Raw genomic sequence first — 18,242 nt, 5'->3', positions numbered from 1 at the left:
CACAGCCTCTGCAGCACAAGTTTGATCTCTGGCTGACCAAAGAGATACCCACATGGCGCAGCAGACCTCTCCTGTCTCTCCCACTGGTCCCCTCAGCAGTGTACTTTGGCCCTTCTGCCTGTTCTGCTCCCCACTCTGTCTCTGGTGAATCCTCTCACCCTCCTGCACCTCTGGCCTGTACCCCAGCTCTTGTATGCATAAATAAATCTTTTTAAAAAATAATGGGATCATCAGTTTATCAGCTTCATTATGAATCTTATGTAATGTTAATTTTATGACATTTTCATAGGTTGTAATTCAGGATAATAGATAATACACAAGAACCCTTCATTAGAGAGTATACCGTGGAAAGGGACAACCAACTAATTTTGGGATTATCTACTGGGCGATATGATTAACAAAACATCAACGAATTTTTGTCAATGGACTAATGATTTGTTTCTAACCACTGTCACACCATGTAAAAGTTTCCCCAGATTTTTTTTTTCTGGTTTGCCTGGATTAACATAAGAGTAAAAATTTCAACTTTTTTTTTTTTTTTTTTTTTTTTAGTTTTTTTTTTTTTTATAGAGGCATGCTTTTATTTATTTATTTATTATAGTTGTTTGTTTGTTTTGTTTATACATGCACTGGGTACAGTCAGAAGCGCGGGAGGGTGAGAGAATTCACCAGAGCCAGAGTGGGGAGCAGAGCAGGCAGAAGGACCGAAGCACACTGCTGAGGGGAGCAGCGGGCTGCAGGAGAGGTCTGCGCACCATGTGGGATCCTCCTCCGGGGCCGGGGAGCAGCCGGGGATCGAACCGGCGCCGCAGAGGCCGCGGGCAGCTTCGCAACCCAGCGCTCAACCGCTGCACCACCGGGGAGGCCCCCTCAACTTTTTTTTTTTTTTTAAGATTTATTTATTGATTGATACAAGAACTGGGGTACAGTCAGAAGCGGAGGACGGTGAGAGCATTCGCCAGAGCCAGAGCGGAGAACAGAACAGGCAGACTGATGAAGTACACTGCTGAGGGGAACAGCAGGCGGCAGGAGAGGTCTGCGTGCCATGTGGGACCCTTGCCAGTGGCCGGGGATCGAACTGGGGCTGCAGAGGCTGTGGGCAACTTCGCAGCCCAGCGCTCAACCGCTGCGCCACCGGGGAGGCCCTCAACTTTCTTTTTTAAAATCAATCTAATTTTCTGTATATTTCACAAATATAATTTTAGAAGGGCCATTTGACAAATTTCAGCATTAACTGCCAACTTACAGACAAAAGAGACATTTACTCTTGGCTCTTTTAATGTAGATGAACTGTCCTACTATATTACGGATGATAGTGGTGTGACTGCAGAATGAAATCTGTGGTCTTGGGCCTCCCTGGTGGCGCAGTGGTTGAGCGCTGGGTTGTGAAGCTGCCCACAGCCTCTGCAGCGCTGGTTTGATCCCTGGCCACCGGGCGAGGGTCCCACATGGCGTGCAGACCTCTCCTGCCGCCCGCTGCTCCCCTCAGCAGTGTACTTTGGGCCTGCTCCCTGCTCTGGCTCTGGTGAATTCTCTCACCCTCCCGGGCTTCTGACTGTACCCAGTGCTTGTATAAATAAATTAAATTAAAAAAAAAAAATCTATGGTCCTATCTATTTCAAAGGCTGAAAGTGGTAAAACTACTAGAGTTAGTGTTTTTATCTTTATTTTTTTTAAATGTTTTGTTTTTTTTTTTTAATAGAGGCATGTTTTATTTATTTATTTGTTTGTTTGTTTTGTTTATACATGTTTATACAGTCAGAAGCGCGGGAGGGTGAGAGAATTCACCAGAGCCAGAGCGGGGAGCAGAGCAGGCAGAAAGACCGAAGCACACTGCTGAGGGGAGCAGCGGGCGGCAGGAGAGGTCTGCGCGCCATGTGGGACCCTCCTCAGGTGGCCGGGGAGCAGCCGGGGATCGAACCAGCACCGCAGAGATCGCCGGCAGCTTCGCAACCCAGCGCTCAACCACTGCACCACTGGGGAGGCCCCAGTGTTTTTATCTTTAGATTAACAATCCCAGATTGAGATTTCTTTCATCTCAATTTTACAACATAAAATGGGGAATATGGGAGAAATGAATTGTGGGAACAGCAGTGCATGCTCAATTGCAGAGTTGGGAAAATGGCTCAAAATTTTTTCATATTCTTTTATTACAGGTAAAATCCAAAGACATCCAATAGCATTTGTTTTTCTAACAACATTGTTTCTTTGTGTATAATGAAATTTAAAAACTTAGCCAGAAATTCTTATCAGTTAAATACAATTTGACTAGAAACTAATACAAATACACACAAAAACTAAACATTTTTCAACAAAGTAATTTATTTTTTTTTCCTGAGACTAAATTCAGTACAATATTTGTTTTCATAACATCCAACATGTTTTATGTCAAACTTAACCACTTTCTATGCAGTGACTGTGGTGGGGTGATCTATTTTATTTGACTACCCTCAATGTAATTCATTTGGGTAGTTCTAAGGTATATCAGTGATCAAAATGTTTCTTCCTACAGTTACTCCTGCATTCTCAATCAGTTTCTTCTGCACATCATCTAAAGAAAATTTATGTGGTGTGATTACACTCTCTCTCTTTTTTTTTTAATACCAGGATTTCTAAAACTAGGAAAAACACCAACATTCAAAACATCAGTGTTTCTAGTTAAGGATAGTTCAATTAAATTTCATCAGTACATTATATTATAGTTTAACTCATGCTAGAAATGTTAAAACCCAAGATCTTCTGAGTCACATAATGCCAACATTTCATATTAATGAATAAATTACTCGGATTCCATACAAAGATATTAAGTGATGAGAAACAGAAAAAGCCAAGCTTTCAAGAGCTCTTTTAAAAAAAACACAGAAGCAAACTAATGAACATAACTACACAAAATATACACTAACCAATTATAAACTAAACTAAAGATTAACCCTAAAAAAAATACATTTAGAACTTCGTGATACCCTCATAAAAGGCAGCAAAACTAAGGGTATTAAAACAATAGTCATTATTTTAGTTACTGAGCATCAAGTCTAAAAGATCCAGATAAAGGAAATGTTTTGTTTTTGATTCAATTTAAATACTTTAAAATTGGAAATATTTAATAATTGATAGTATAATAAAACTTTAAAGAATATACACAAATGATTTGAACAGGTTTTATATTCAGTAACTTGCATGGTTTTTACACTGGCACTTTTATCACTAATTTAGGAGAATCTGATGCATTTCCCTCCATATACGTAGGCACTAAGATTTCAAATTTATAAATATGGTAGTTTTTTAAATATTAAATTTTTACATGAATACTGGGTTTATTCTTGTTTTCCTTTATTTCCTAGGTATTATCCAGTTTTGTAAGGAAAACACTTTTATATCACAATCAAAACTTGTCTTGGTTACTAGACTGTAGCCATAATTGGGTTACAGTCACTTATATTCATTATTTGGAATTATACTTACTAAGGCAGACCTAAATGAAACTTATCTTCTAGAAGAATTTCACATTTGCATTTACCTGCACTGCAGAATAGGTTTAAGCAATATTTTAGCTGTTAGGAAATATTTTACTTAAACTTACTTTGACTACTTGTAACTTCTAGAGTAGTCAATTTACCTTTGAGTTCACTTTAAACTATATCTGATTCATTCCAAATAGAAGATTTTTAAACAGAAGTTAGACTTCATTAAGGTATTAACTTTAAACCTGAAAGAAAATTAATGTACTGAAAATTTCAAGTTTGACAAGTTCATTAAAATTTTTTAGCATGTCTTGATACATTTACTTATCAGCTTTTTTTTCTTCTTTCTGCTGGCATTTCCTTAATGTTTGTTTGCTTCACTTCTCTGGTTCATTGAATTGCTACTATTTATGTTTTCAAGGACTTTATCTTCACAGTTTACTATATCTTGTAGAGTCTTTTCCACATCTGTTTGGCCAGCTGTACTGGCTGTTTTTGGCAAGGTCATCTGCAGTGCACACCACAGGGTGGTGCGTGCTTTCCGAGTAGCCACACACATCTCTTTAATTGCTGAAGCGAGGGCAAAAACATCTGTATAAGAAACATTCAGGGTCAATTCATATTAGATATCATTTAAGTATCCCTTAACCCTCAGAAATCCCAATGCTGTGCTACTAAATGATTAAACATTATTAATGGGAATATGGCCATTAACTGAGCTAACCAAAGTATTTGCCTTAATATTTAAAAGTACTGATACTTTATTTCTGTTTTGTATGACAATATGCTTTGGAAGGAGCAAAGATTTTGGTGGAATTATTATGATTAAATGAATAAGATTAACAAAATAGATCAAAGTACTTTTGTAGTAAATCATGTGGCTGTAATTTACCAATTTGAATAAATTTAGATAACCGTAACTCTGAGAAGTCTAACCTTTTAACCTGGGAATCTTATTTTCCAACATTCAAATTGTTGCATTGCCTTAGCAAAAAAGATATACATTAATATTTCACCTCTGTCATCTTGGCATCTAGGAACTCCTTGTCGCTGACGATTTGAAGCATTAACAATTTCATCCTTTCTACGTGACTGTACAATATGAATGGACTCCAAGTGTCTATCAAGAGCAGTAGAGATATTGGCATGAAGGGGAGAGCTTCGAAGACGTTCCATTTTGCCTAGTAAAGTCACAACCTGAGGGAAACATTTTAATTTTTACAAGGTATGTTACTATACTGTCATTAAGTTAATTTAAAAAATCTTCAATGTGGGCCTCCCTGGTGGCCTAGGGGTTACATCTCAGCGCTGTCACCACTATGGCCTGAGTTCAGTTCCTGGCCAGGGTGCTAACCCACATATGGTTCAGCAGACCTCTCCTGTCTCACCTACTGCTCCCCTTAGCAGTGTATTTCACTAAATCCACCTGTTCTGCTCCCCAATCTGTCTCACCCCACTGCAACTCTGGCCTACACCCAGTTTGTCTACACACGCGTGCGTGCACGTACACAAACACACGTAATTGCTAACATTTTTAAAAAACCATTAAATGAATAGAAGTGAGAGCAACAATATAATGTTCAATAAATAATTGAAAGTTTGCTGTGTCCTGACATGATGCTGGGTGAAACAAAAATGGAAAGTTAGGTTTTTGTAACTATTTTATGTAATTCTAAAAACTTCCAAATAATCAAGTTACTGAGAATAATAATGAAACAATTTTAAGAAAAAATAAGATAATATGAACATCTAGCTGTAACTCCTGTCACTATCTGACTATCACTGCTAAATTTCATTGCAAAAAAATTTACAAATTTGATTAAAAAAAACTTCAACTGATCAAGGCTGAAGGCAGATAAAAGCAATCTTTTTCTATTGCGGCAGTTTATATCTATGTTTAAAGACAGTATGGTATAAGTAGGAATAAAATAAAATATACTTTTATACTGATTTTTCTAATTCCTAGAATGGCTTTTTGTAATTACAGCAGCAACCATTTCACTGCCTGCTTTTCCCCAGAAATTTTTATCAAATTTTACTTGATAAAGCTTTTAAGTGAGAAAAGCTTAAGCTTTTAAGTGAGAAAAGTCAAAAAGAAAAAAGGTAACTCATTAAAATTGCTTAGAAAATTCTGAGATAAGATGGTCTCACTCACAGCAGGAATTTAGAAAACCTAAATAAGGGACCAGTAAAAAGACTAATTATAATAAAGTAAAAATCAAAATCAACAAGCAGCTATAAAGCAGAGACACACGGGGGGCGAGGGGGAGCAAGTAGGATCAAAACAAGGCGGGGGGTGGGAATTGTATGGCGACTATAACCAAGATGAAAATTCATACATTGTGCAAATATGAAAAATGATGTAAAAATATATAAAATTTAAAAAAATAATTAAAGGAAAATTCTGAGATAACAAAGGAGAGGAATAATTATTTGTTAAATTAAAAAATGACTTAACATTTGGATTCTTTACATTGGATTTGAAGTGATACACTAATTTTCCAAAACAAGAGTATAACATTATATAGATCCCATGCTTCAGTTTATCAGTATTTAAGACAGCACTGGATATACTTAATGTTTGTTGAATAATTCATGAGTGCCTGGTTAAAACAATGAAATATGGTAATTCCCTGTTAATTTATCATCTTGTATAATACAAGCTAGAAAACAAATTTTGTTACTAAGAAATGGAACTTACCCTATAAAAGATATTTGTGCTTTCAATATTTTTTTCTTTTAAGGTTTAGGTCCCCTGCCACTTTGGGATTGAGAGAAAGCATTTAAATTATTACTGCTACTTTTTAAATGATTGAGGTTAGTTTCCTTCCTAAATATTAACCATAATTTTAGAACCAAATGTGAAAAAGAATGTATTTCAAAGAGTCACACATAAATATAATGTAAAAATCTTTTAGAACTCTAAATTGTTGAAATGTTTAAAAGTTTTATCAAGCAATTTAAAAATACACAAATGATGGTTTTGCAGCTTACCCTGGCTTGTTCTCGAAGTTCATCCACAATTAGGCGATCAACTCTAGATGGGTTGGAGGTCAACCTTGGAATTGGAGTATTGTTAGTACTGGATACCTTTTTCCCTGGATAATTCTTGGCAAGTGCCAATTCAGTCTGTAAAAAGTTATATAATTTTTAGATGCTGAGTTGTCTAAATGATTCAACCATGAATAATATTCCTCTTAGGCCTGATAATTTCAAAATGACTCCTCTAAGTAAAAATTCTGCTTTGGTATCAAAAGGCAAGAAATACAAATCATAGTACCCCTGTATTTTCCTGTCATACTTAATATATTTAAACACCTGACCACCCCGATAGTATATATTTAAAAAATTTAAACAAATAAAAGTTTATCCCATTAAAGGGAAAAAAGGCTATTTCATAGACAAAAGATTTTTTAAAAAGACCCTAAATAATTTTTAATCCCAAGTTTTTTTAGTCTTCAAGGCACTGAATCCTTTTTAATCATGGACTTAATAGTACTTAGTATAGAAAACTTCAGTTTAGAAATAAGACAAATATTCTTAAACCACATGAAGGAAAACAAACAAAAAAAAAATAGGTAGAGGGGACATACTCAGTTACTCCTAAATGTATAATTTTGTATTACCTTTTTTCGCTCCTTTTCTAATGCTCTCCATTGTTCATAGCACTCCTCTAGACGAATATGAAGTTCACTGGCTGGTCCACTACGGGTTTTAATTGGTCTTTGAAATCCAAAAGTTGGCACAAAACCAGAAAAGGAATTATCACCATACATCATATCATTAAAATAAGGGTATAAATGGCTTAAGTCATCATAAGAAAATAAATCATAGGAATCCAACAGTGGAACAATTGAATGGCCAAATGGGTGGGTAGATCTTAGGGGAAACCCATTTGAACCAAGTTGTTGAAAACTCTGATTATGTCTTAAGTCTCCCATCATATAATTATTAGAAAAGCATGACGCCTGTGTGCGGCTCACACGGCTATTAATGTTGTTGTCTCCACTTCCCTGTCTGTGGCTATTAAAATGACCCTGTGATTCCAACAGATCTTGATAGGCATTTTGAGATAAGCCATCTAAATGCTTTGGGCCTTCTTCAGGATCATAATGTCCACTCTGGGGCTTAGCTTGAAAATTATGTTTGTTTACATTTTCAATGATCCCATACTGCTGAGCTGAATAGTTATCACAAAATCCATTTGGCTGCTTTATTTTTTTATCAGTAACTGATTCAAAGAGATTTTCTTCTCCAGTCTTTGTCAGTCCTTCCATGTGACTGACAGATTGAATTCTTTCTGCACCATTGTAACTAAAATCAAAACTAGAAAATGCTGAAGGGTTTTCTTGGCAATACTTCTGAAATAAATTGCTATTTGGGGTTATATTTGTGGATAGTTGGGGGAAATCTGAAGAATGGCTAGAACCTTTTGAAGCTGCACTTAAATGACTATTTAATTTCATCAAGTTACCTTGATTTCTATAAGGAATAGGAGTGTTTTTTGTTTGGACATTCATCCAAGTTGGTCTGTTTAAATTAATACCTCCTGAAGATGTTGCTGAGTTTGATAATAAATTCATTGATTTAAAAAACTCAGAATTTGGGGGGTCAGGTTTAGCAAACTGTTGCTTTTCTGTGACATTAACAAAATCGTTATTAGCTGGACAAGCTGTGTGAGGTTTTAGTCCATACTCTGATTTTAAGCCAAAATCAGCAGTGAATGCCGCTTCCTTTGCAAACTGTTTTTCTGTCAGATGTGGCGTAGTTTTTTGAAATGTGAAATTTTGCTGGTCAGGCATTGACTCTTCCATCTTTTTTTGATTTGCTGGTTTAACCTGAAATAACTTAGTGTAGGTGTCTGCTTCTACAGTTGGTGTTTCAGGTGCGCCATTGGCTAATTTTTTACTATCTTGGACACTAAAATTTGAACACTTATTAAGTTTAGCCTTATTAGGATGAGCATATTCTGGGTATCTACAATAATCTGCATTTTCATTGTATCTATTAAATTGGGAAAGAAACATCTCAGCCCTTTTTTGTTGCAGTGGTGCTTCAAGACTTTTAGCACATATTTTCTCTCTTCCATAAGGGTAAGCATCAACTCCTGATTCTTTCATGATGTCAGACAAACCAGTTGGTGGTGTAAAACAGTTTTTGATAAATGGATATTCTTGGAATGTTGTCTTAGCTGTATCATTTGTCTGAATATTGTAACAGTTAGAATGATCACTTCGCGAGGGGTACATCCATTGTTCTTCAAGGTCTAAACCAGTAAATCCATGATAAAGTTCATCTATTTTTTGTTGTGGTGTGAGATTACTATTATGCAGGTATTGCTTTTCCACTGCTGACACAGATTCACCACTATAAAAAGCTTGCTGAGAGATGGCTGTATCTATTGGCCTTTTGGTTTCTGTTAAGAGGTCATGGTGATCTGCAAATCTGCTTGTGTTCATTGGCCAAACTGACTTTAAATTGGAAGAGCAGGTCCTAGAACAAGTAAATATATTTAATTACAACTTAGGTTTTATAATTTTATTTACAACTTAGCTTTTAAAAGACTATTTCCTCAATGGAGAAGATAGGAAAGATTTTTGAAATAATTTGTCTTGCCCCATAGCTCACCTCCAACCCTTTCCAACTTTGCCTCCAAATAATTTTCTATTACTAGAAATGTGCTATATGCTATATAAGCATGCATTTTAATTTTAGTGTTTCCACTGTACTTTACCAAGAGGCATCAACTAAGGCCAGAGGCCAGTGTCTGCATGGCCTTGTATGAACTGTTTATCTTGGGTAAACAGAAAACAAAATAAGTTTTTCCTTTAAGTTACACAAAAGTGTTGTTCACCACAATTTTTTAAATGAAAAAAGATGTTTTCTTAAACTGTTACTGAAATTAAAATATTTTAATTGGTTAAATGTGTGCTTCCCTATGCATGAAATAAAGCATTTGGGTAATATGACTTCCATATCCAAATAAAACAATTAAAACATATTTAAAAAATTTTTACCACATGAGTAAAATCCCTATGTATTACTGCACAGCAGTAGTGAGAGTTTTATTCTATGGGATATTGGATATATGTACAAGAAATCCTTGGGATTTATACATATTAAGTCATGAAAAAAGTTCACTAGTTCATGAACTTAAAGGAAATAGAACTGAATTTGCAAGAATAATTTTTCAAATGAAAGTTCTTAATGGCAAATAAAACCTTAGATTTAAAACTTCAATTGTATGGCAAGTACTTCAGCATAACTGAGACTCTTAGAAATAAGTATTTGAATTAAGATGTTAGATCATCCTCTATTAAATAAAAGTTAATAAGAAAGGTAATCTTAGTATGTGTGAATTTTTTTTTTTTAATAGAGGCATGTTTTATTTATTTGTTTGTTTTGTTTGTTTGTTTATACATGCACTGGGTACAGTCAGAAGCGCGGGAGGGTGAGAGAATTCACCAGAGCCAGAGCGGGGAGCAGAGCAGGCAGAAGGACCGAAGTACACTGCTGAGGGGAGCAGCGGGCGGCAGGAGAGGTCTGCGCGCCATGTGGGACCCTCCTCCGGTGGCCGAGGAGCAGCCGGGGATCGAACCGGTGCCAAAGAGGCCGCGGGCAGCTTCGCAACCCAGCGCTCAACCGCTGCGCCACCGGGGAGGCCCAGTATGTGTGAATTTAAAAGCTTATTATATACAATATAGCTTATATACTAACCCCTCAGTAAAATATGGCTGTGACTTATCTTGTTCTTCTAAAATATTAGACACAAGTCCATATAAGTCTGTTTCACTGCCATAGTCATTTCTTTCTGTTTGAATCCTAAAAATAAATGAATATCACATATAAATCATTTTATCGATGGCAAAGTTCAGTATATTTATTTCTATTTCCAGATTTATTCTACCATTACTTTTCTATAAAATATGTGAATTGAATCTACACCATCATTTCAAATAGAGGGAAAAGGAACTAAAAAATATTCTCCACTTTAGCATAGTGTCTATGCTACATAAATATTTCTTTTTCATTTCAAATCCTATGTCCACTTCACAATGTATGCTTACTTATTTCGCCAAAACACATGTTATTCATTTTAGGTGACGAAGATAGAAATTTCTGACCTATAATGTGGTAGACCTGGTTGGTACTATGGCTGCTCCTGAAAGCATTTACATCATTCCATCAAAACTTACAAGATTTTTTCATTTGTGATTTGAAAACTGTATGACTCTGCTGCTCTATTTTGTGACTTTTACATAAATGTTGGATTAAAAAACAAAAATGTAATGTAGTCATCCTAGATACCACAGCAATATTGCAGCTGTCCCTTAAGTGGGGGCTATCCCTAAATCCTTGACAAAGTAATGACTGGAGTTCCATGTACCTGAAATCCTACATAGTAATTAACATTATAATACAGAATATAAAAACCACAAGGAGATGGAAAATGGTGTCTTATCAACTATGATTTTTGGGGCCTCCCTGGTGGCACAGGGGTTAAAGGCATGGTGCTATCAAGCTACCACCAGCCACTGTAACATGAGTTTGACCCCCAGTCAGGGAGCCAACCCACATGATGTAGCAGACCTCCTGACTCACCCACCTGCTGCTCCCCTCAGCAGTGTATTTCAGTCGATCCACCTGTTCAGCTCCCCACTCTGTCTCTGGTGAATCTTCTCACCACCTAGCTGGCCTGTACCCCAGCTCTTGTATATATAAATAAATAAATCTTTAAAAAAAGATGTGGGGGTGAGAGGATTCACCAGAGACAGGGTGGGTAGCAGAACAGGCAGATTCACTGAAAAACACTGCTGAGGGGAGCAGTGGGCGAGTCAGGAGAGGTCTGTTATGCCATGTGGGTAGCTCCCTGGCCAGCCAGGGATCGAACTTGTGCTGCAATGGCTGCAGATAGCTTCACAGTCTTAACCTCTTGTGCCTCAGGGAAGCCCAATAAATAAATTTTTTTTTAATTTGATTTTTGGATAATTTGTTCTTAGAAGTAATATGTTTTAAATTATAACTGTTTTTTCCTTCATATTTCAGGCATTTCATAGCATAGGACATTTTACAAATAAAAATATCTCATATTCTCATAATACTGAAACATTTTATTAATCTTTGTATAACATAGGAATGCAGATATTAGTAATCATTCAGTTAATATCTGTTGAATGAATGATGACTTGAGGTGTTAAGAAACTTGTGCTTTGCAAGGGCCTATGACTTGTCAAACTTTATTATTTTCTTGCTGAAAGAACCAAAGATCTGCCTACAAGTCTAATGCTTTTCTCCACTAAAGTGTTATTTCATGAAGATTCAATAAGTTTTTTTGTATAATAATGTGCTAATATAGATCTAGAACAATATTTAATGTAATATACCAGTTAATAGTTGTTATAAAGTGGGGATGCAGGGCTGAGGGACTTCCATTTTCCTTTATATATTTCTGTGAAGTTTAAATTTTCTCAATGAACATGCAATTAACTTAGTAGAATTATATAGATATGGTCTTTTTTTTTTTTTTTTTAAAGATTTGAGGCGCGGGAGGGTGAGAGAATTCATCAGAGCCAGAGCAGAGAATAGAACAGGCAGAGTGACAAAGTACACTGCTGAGGGGAGCAGCAGGCGGCAGGAGAGGTCTGCGCGCCATGTGGGACCCTCGCCCGGTGGCTGGGGATCAAACCAGCGCTGCAGAGGCTGCGGGCAGCTTCGCAAGCCAGCGCTCAACTGCTGAACCACCGGAGAGGCCCTAGTCTTTCTTTTTTAAAATATTTATTTTTATTTATTTACATATATTAGAACTGGGGTATAGGCCAGAGGTGCAGGGGGCTGAGATGATTCACCAGAGACAGAATAGGGAGCAGAACAGGTAGATCTACTGAAATACACTGCTGACGGGAGCAATGGGCATGACAGGAGAGGTCTGCTGCACCATGTGGGTCAGCTCCCTAGCCAGGGATCAAACTCATGCAGCAGTGGCTGGTGATAGATTGATAGCACTGAGATTTTAACCCCTGCGCCATCAGGGAGGCCCAGTTGTATTCTAATAAAATTCTAGATAATTTACAAAAATTTGAAAATTTATTAATCTTAGCAAGAGTTAATAAATAACTATTTTCTGAATAAACTAACGATGCATCAGCCTTTATCAGCTGCCCTCTTGTATATAATTGAAAAGGTAAATGTCATTCCCTTAGGTTTCTCTTTGCAATAGACTCTCATAATATCCTATATTTCCTGTTTTTTTTTGGGTTTTTTTTTTTAGGTAACACTGGTTTACAACACTGTGCATGATTTACATAATTCCTTTTATTATTTTTTAAAGACTGTCATTTATTTTTTATTTTAATTTATTTTTTTCCCAAAGATTTTATGTATTTATTTATATAAGCACTGGGTACAGTCAGAAGCGCAGGAGGTTGAGAGAATTCACCAGAGCCAGAGCGGGAAACATAACAGGTAGACTGACAAAATACACTGCCTAGGGGAGCAGCGGCCGGCAGGAGAGGTCTATGCGCCATGTGGGACCCTCGCCCGGTGACCAGGGATCGAACCAGCACTGCAGAGGCTGCGGGCAGCTTCGCAGCCCAGTGCTGTGCCACCAGGGGGGGGCCCTATTTTTTATTTTTTTTAAAAGATTTATTTATTTATACAAGAACTAGGGTACAGGTCAGAGGCGCAGGAGGGTGAGAGAATTCACCAGAGACAGAGCAGGGAGCAGAACAGGGAGGCGGACCAAAGACACTGCTGTAGGGAGCAGGGGGCGAGGCAGGAGAGATCTGCTGCTGAGGGGAGCAGGGGATGAGGCAGGGGAGGCCTGCTGCGCCATGTGGGTTTCTCCCTGGCTGAATGGAAATCCAACCTGTGCTGCAGAGGCTGCAGACAGCTTCACAGTGCTGTCTGTGAACCCGCTGTGCCACCAGGGAGACCCTACATAATTCCTTTTATAACCCTCAGTATACCTACACCTGGCATGTCATTATCATTACCATAATTTTAAGATCTATAAAGGCAGGGACAATATTTGCCATGTTAATTCTAATATTTTAGTAGGAGAAAAGCTGGCATAGAGTGGGTTCTTATGATTTGTGGAACTGAACAGAAAAATAAAAGTATATTATATTTGATAAACTATTATATACTTGTAAAGAAAAAAATTACTAAAAATTTAGAATTGGATAAAAAATAGATCTAAAAAGTATAACTCATTTACATTATCTTTTTTTTTAAAGATTTATTTATTTATACATACAAAAGCTGGGGTACAGGCCAGAGATGCGGGGGGTGAGAGGATTCACCAGAGACAGAGTGGGGAACTGAACAGGCAGAGTAACTGAAATACACTGCTGAGGGGAGCAGCGGGCAAGACAGGAGAGGTCTGCTGTGCCATGTGGGTTTCTCCCTGGCTGGCCGGGGATTGAACTCGTGCTGCAGAGGCTGCGGATTGCTTCACAGTGCATTGCTTAACCCCTTGTGCCACCAGGGAGGCCCTCTTTTACGTTATCTTTAGAGAGAAAAACTTAAGATTTACCAAGGATTCCCACTAATGAATTTTTAAAAGTAGTAAGCTAAAAATTACATACACATAACTGCCCACCTTAAGGTTTCCTCAAAGTTTGATGACCATAAAATTATAATGCTCTAACATTAAAATGATGACCTAAAGGAACAAAAAGGTAATATAACTGGGTTCGATATAATCAAACTTAGCATTTCATTTAACGTGAGACATCGTCTTTATTAATTTACCTGTTCTTCACATTGATCTGAGAATTAGAAGGCTGTTTAATATCATCTCCATAAGTAGACCATGGTGCATAGAAAAGTGAAGAATCTACAGAATTGGAATATTCTGTTGGTGAGGAAAGTGGAGTATAGGTCTGTCGTAAGTCAATATTGTCTTCACTCTGAAATGTTAAAGAAATGTTTGTTTATCAGATACATAAAAACTCTATTTATTACAGAATAGTAGCAAAATAACAAGAAATTAAAGGAAATAACACAGGTATAAGATTTAGGAGGCTTAAAATGAGATTAGACACAGCTACTTTACACTAAGGGTTGGCAAACTTTCTGTCAAGAGAGTTTATTTTAGAGTTTGCTGGCTTGTAAAGTGTCTATTGAAACTTGTCAACTCTATTATTCCAGCACCAAAGCAAACATAGACAATATATAAACAAATGGGCGTAGCTCTGTTCCAATAAAATATTGTTTACAAAAACTGGCAGATTTGGCCCCTGGTTGGCACTTGTATAAAACACCTACATTTATTGCAGTTTTACATTTTTGAACAGATTATGTGGACACTAGCAATGTTAATTTTAATAAATCATTTACAAAACTCAGCCATGTTTCCCCCAATCTGTGAAATAAAATTTAACATACAGTTACAGAGAATTTTCCTAGAGATTCCACATACATTATTGTACTGAGTCAACCCTGTGAAATGGAAATTGTATTTTAAAAACAAGGAGCTTAAAGCTGCAATTTATTCAACCTATAGGCGATGATATTAAAACTAAGATTAAGGCGTTCTTACTCCTACTCAGGGATATTTTTATTAATATCTCTAATTGTCAGCCTAGTTTCTGTTTCCAAAATATATTTAAAAAATGAGATGATACATAAACTGTTAACTGCTTCAGAAAATTTAAGGATATTACTATAATCGGAAATAAATGAAGTTCCTTTTTCTTTTTTTGGAGAATGTTTCTGTAATGAACTTTGATTAAATAAGATGAAAATTTTAAATTTTAAGATTTTAATTATTTATTTATTTGTTTTTTTAAATTTTTTAATTTTTTTATTCATGCGTACAAGAACTGGGGTACAGGCCAGAGGTGTGGGGGGTGAGAGGGTTCACCAGAGTCAGAGTGGGGAACAGGTAGATTGACTGAAATAGATTTTAATTATGTAAAGTCCTGCTGCCTTCCAAAAGTGATTGAGATAGTGAAAATAATTAAAAATACTTAAGAGAATGGCATGACTTGAACAGTTAACAAATTAAAAAGATTAAGTTAATTTATATATACTATATCTTGTTCTAGAAAATGTGGCTTTAAAGACTGTTTTTAATGCTCCAAAATCCAGTAATAAAACCTGAGATGTAATAACTATAAATATCCAGATATAACCATAACAGAAATAGCATTTTCATATACATATTTTCATACATATATAAAAATCCAGCTACAAATATTTTCTAATTGTTTTTATTCTCTTAATCAAAATTTATATCTCTATCAGAGTTCTTCTAACTTTTTTTTAGATCAAGGTATCCCTAAATTTTTGCTCTTTGTATATATAATTGAAAAACATTTTAAATATATAAAGCTGAGTTTATACTTTACTAATAAAATAAAAAAGTCAATGTCTTCCAATCACCCATCTTCAAGATTCTCAAATATTTTATGACAATTATTCTGGAGCTAGGGTAAATGTGTCACAGAAGGGATTTTGCTAAGAACTACCTTCCCAGAATTTGTTAATTAACTTTTACAAAGGCTTTTATCTTTAGAACCTTCTGTAATTTTATTCCTTTAGTTCTAAAGTTTTGATTATTGGTCGACCTTAGGTGTGAAGTATTCAAAGTGACATAATTGTTCACCTTTTAAAAATAGTTCTTTAGACAAAAGGTATTTCTTCAGATTATGTGATATCAAATGAGGTAAACAGTATTTGACACTAAATATATTTTGGGGGTATTCTTTCAAGTACATTTTGCATTAAAAAATTAAATCATTTAAATTTAAATATTGTAGAATAAAACGTGATTTAAATATTGTAGAATAAAATATGATTTAAATTTCATATTGTAGAATAAAACAAGAAACTAATGTGGTAGGGTCAAACAATCATACAGTAATTATCTGAAACCTTTTCAGTTGAAACATTTATGGAAGTCGGCATGCAAATATTTTGATCTATAGTCTTATATAACTGCAAAATGTATTACTTATATCCTTAATATACTTAAGTAAAATTAAATGCAAGTAAATTTTAGTAGTGAAATAAACATTATAGAGAGCAGAGGAATGCTGGTCTTGGGAGTGATAAGACCTAAGTTCGTCTGGGCTTTGTCACACAGGGCACACATCCAGTTCTTTGAGCCTCAGTTCTCGATCTCTACATGAAATTATTTCAAAGGAAAATGACTCATATTACCCTAACCCTGATATAACATCATTAACAAAACGAAATGATTTATGTGAAAAAGTATATAATCTGAGACATCATTAAAGCTAGAGAATAAAGGGGTAAAAATATTTGTTTTCACCTTTAAATTATCAACGCTCCGTTAGGAACAGCTAGCAATAAATACTCGAAGGGGAAAATATTTTATGGTCTTACGCGAAGTAAATACGGAGTTTTTTTTTTTTTTTTTTTGACATTTCTGGCATCCTGTGATGCTGAGAACAAGATGAAAACGAGTCAATGAAAAATCTCACTCTTAACCTGTTTTCAAAGCAAAGCATGTGCGCTGCCCACTCTACTCCAACTGCGGCGAGGGGCGTCCCTGGCCGTCCTAACCTTGGAGCAATTTGAACACCTACGCGAACCGCCTCGGGTCAGCGGATAAATCCACTAACATAGGGCGCAATGCATGAAAGGACCTGCGATTTGTAGCAATCATAGAAGGAAGCGGAGCCGGTCAGCATCACGCTGTTGAACACGTCTGTTAATCGGCTGGTGTCGGCGCCGAGGTTCCAGCAGCGGTTCGCACCTCCCCGGAACGCCACCTTAGGCTGCGCGAAACAGGAGTGGGGAAGGGGAGGACGTCACGGCGGGGAAAGGGGGTTCCACCTCGCCTCTTCGCGGGCCTCGACCGGGAGCCCCCTCCCGGGACACTCGGGGGCCGCCTCCGCGCCCGCCCCGCCAGGCACTCGCCGCCCGCGACGGCGCGACGTGCAGGCGGCGGCCCGACGTGCGGGCGACGCGGCGGCCCCGGCGTCGCGGAGACCCGCGTCCCGGCCGCGCAGCCTGTCAGCCCGCGCCGCGCCGCCCTGCCCGGCCCCCGGTCACCGCGCCCCCCACCTGCCGCGGCGGCGCGGCCCGGGGCTCCCTCCGGGGCGCCTCACCGACGACCTGCCCTCTCCCCCGACCCGGCCTCCTCTGAGAACCGCGTCCGGGAGCGCTCCCGCGCCTCAGCCTCTCCTCACGGTCACCATCCTCCGAGCCTGCCCGCCCCCCGCCCCTGACCTCCCCACCGGTTACCTCAGGTCCCTCCCTCGGGCCTGGGGGGTGAGGGGGCCGGCAGGTGTCTCCGCCTCTCACCTCCATGGGGCCCCCCAGCCCCTCCTGGGCTAGGTACAGCTCCTGGGGTACGGGGGTGAGGGGGGGGCGTCGAGGCCCGGCTCCCTCAGCCGCTACCGCAGCCGCCCCGGGCGCTGCCTGGAGCGGGTCTGTGGGTGGCGGGGCCCGAGCGAGAAGGGAGGGGCGGGGGCAGAGGCCGTTACATTGCCTATCCCGGGCTCGAGACCCGGCACGCGACCCGCCCCGCCTCGCCTCGCCCCGCCCCCTCCCTGGAGGCCCGCCCCACGCTTCGCACCCCTTCATTGGCCGGTTGCCCAGCCAATGGGCAGGCCTCCAGGGCCTGTTACCCCCGCCCGACCCCGGCCCCACCCAGACTAGACTAAGGAGCTGTTAGCCTACCTCGCTCTCTCGCAGCTTCTGAGTCTTTCCCGCTCAAAGTTAACGCGTTCGGGATTGGCCCGCACTGACCAGAGCCAGCCTGATGATTGGCTACATGGAACCTCGAGGGGCGGGGCCTAGAAGGAG

General features: G+C 38.4%; 1 protein-coding gene across 1 annotated transcript; it reads right to left on the bottom strand.

Moving 5' to 3' along the window:
• Positions 1-3,822: 3,822 nt before the first annotated feature.
• On the bottom strand, positions 3,823-17,887 carry MEIOC (meiosis specific with coiled-coil domain; the record flags this gene model as incomplete). The annotated part of the gene is made up of 8 exons (XM_084236218.1): positions 17,679-17,887; positions 17,078-17,209; positions 14,214-14,371; positions 10,179-10,283; positions 7,088-8,954; positions 6,456-6,590; positions 4,478-4,658; positions 3,823-4,052 (listed from the first exon to the last, which is right to left on the bottom strand). Exons 1-8 carry the CDS (start codon positions 17,742-17,744, stop codon positions 3,823-3,825), a joined length of 2,874 nt encoding a protein of 957 aa, XP_084092344.1. The 5' UTR covers positions 17,745-17,887.
• Positions 17,888-18,242: the final 355 nt, after the last annotated feature.

The sequence above is a fragment of the Talpa europaea genome (genome assembly GCF_964194135.1).
Source record: "Talpa europaea genome assembly, chromosome: 7".
Lineage (NCBI taxonomy): Eukaryota > Metazoa > Chordata > Mammalia > Eulipotyphla > Talpidae > Talpa > Talpa europaea.
This window is presented reverse-complemented; position numbering and strand designations above follow the sequence as displayed.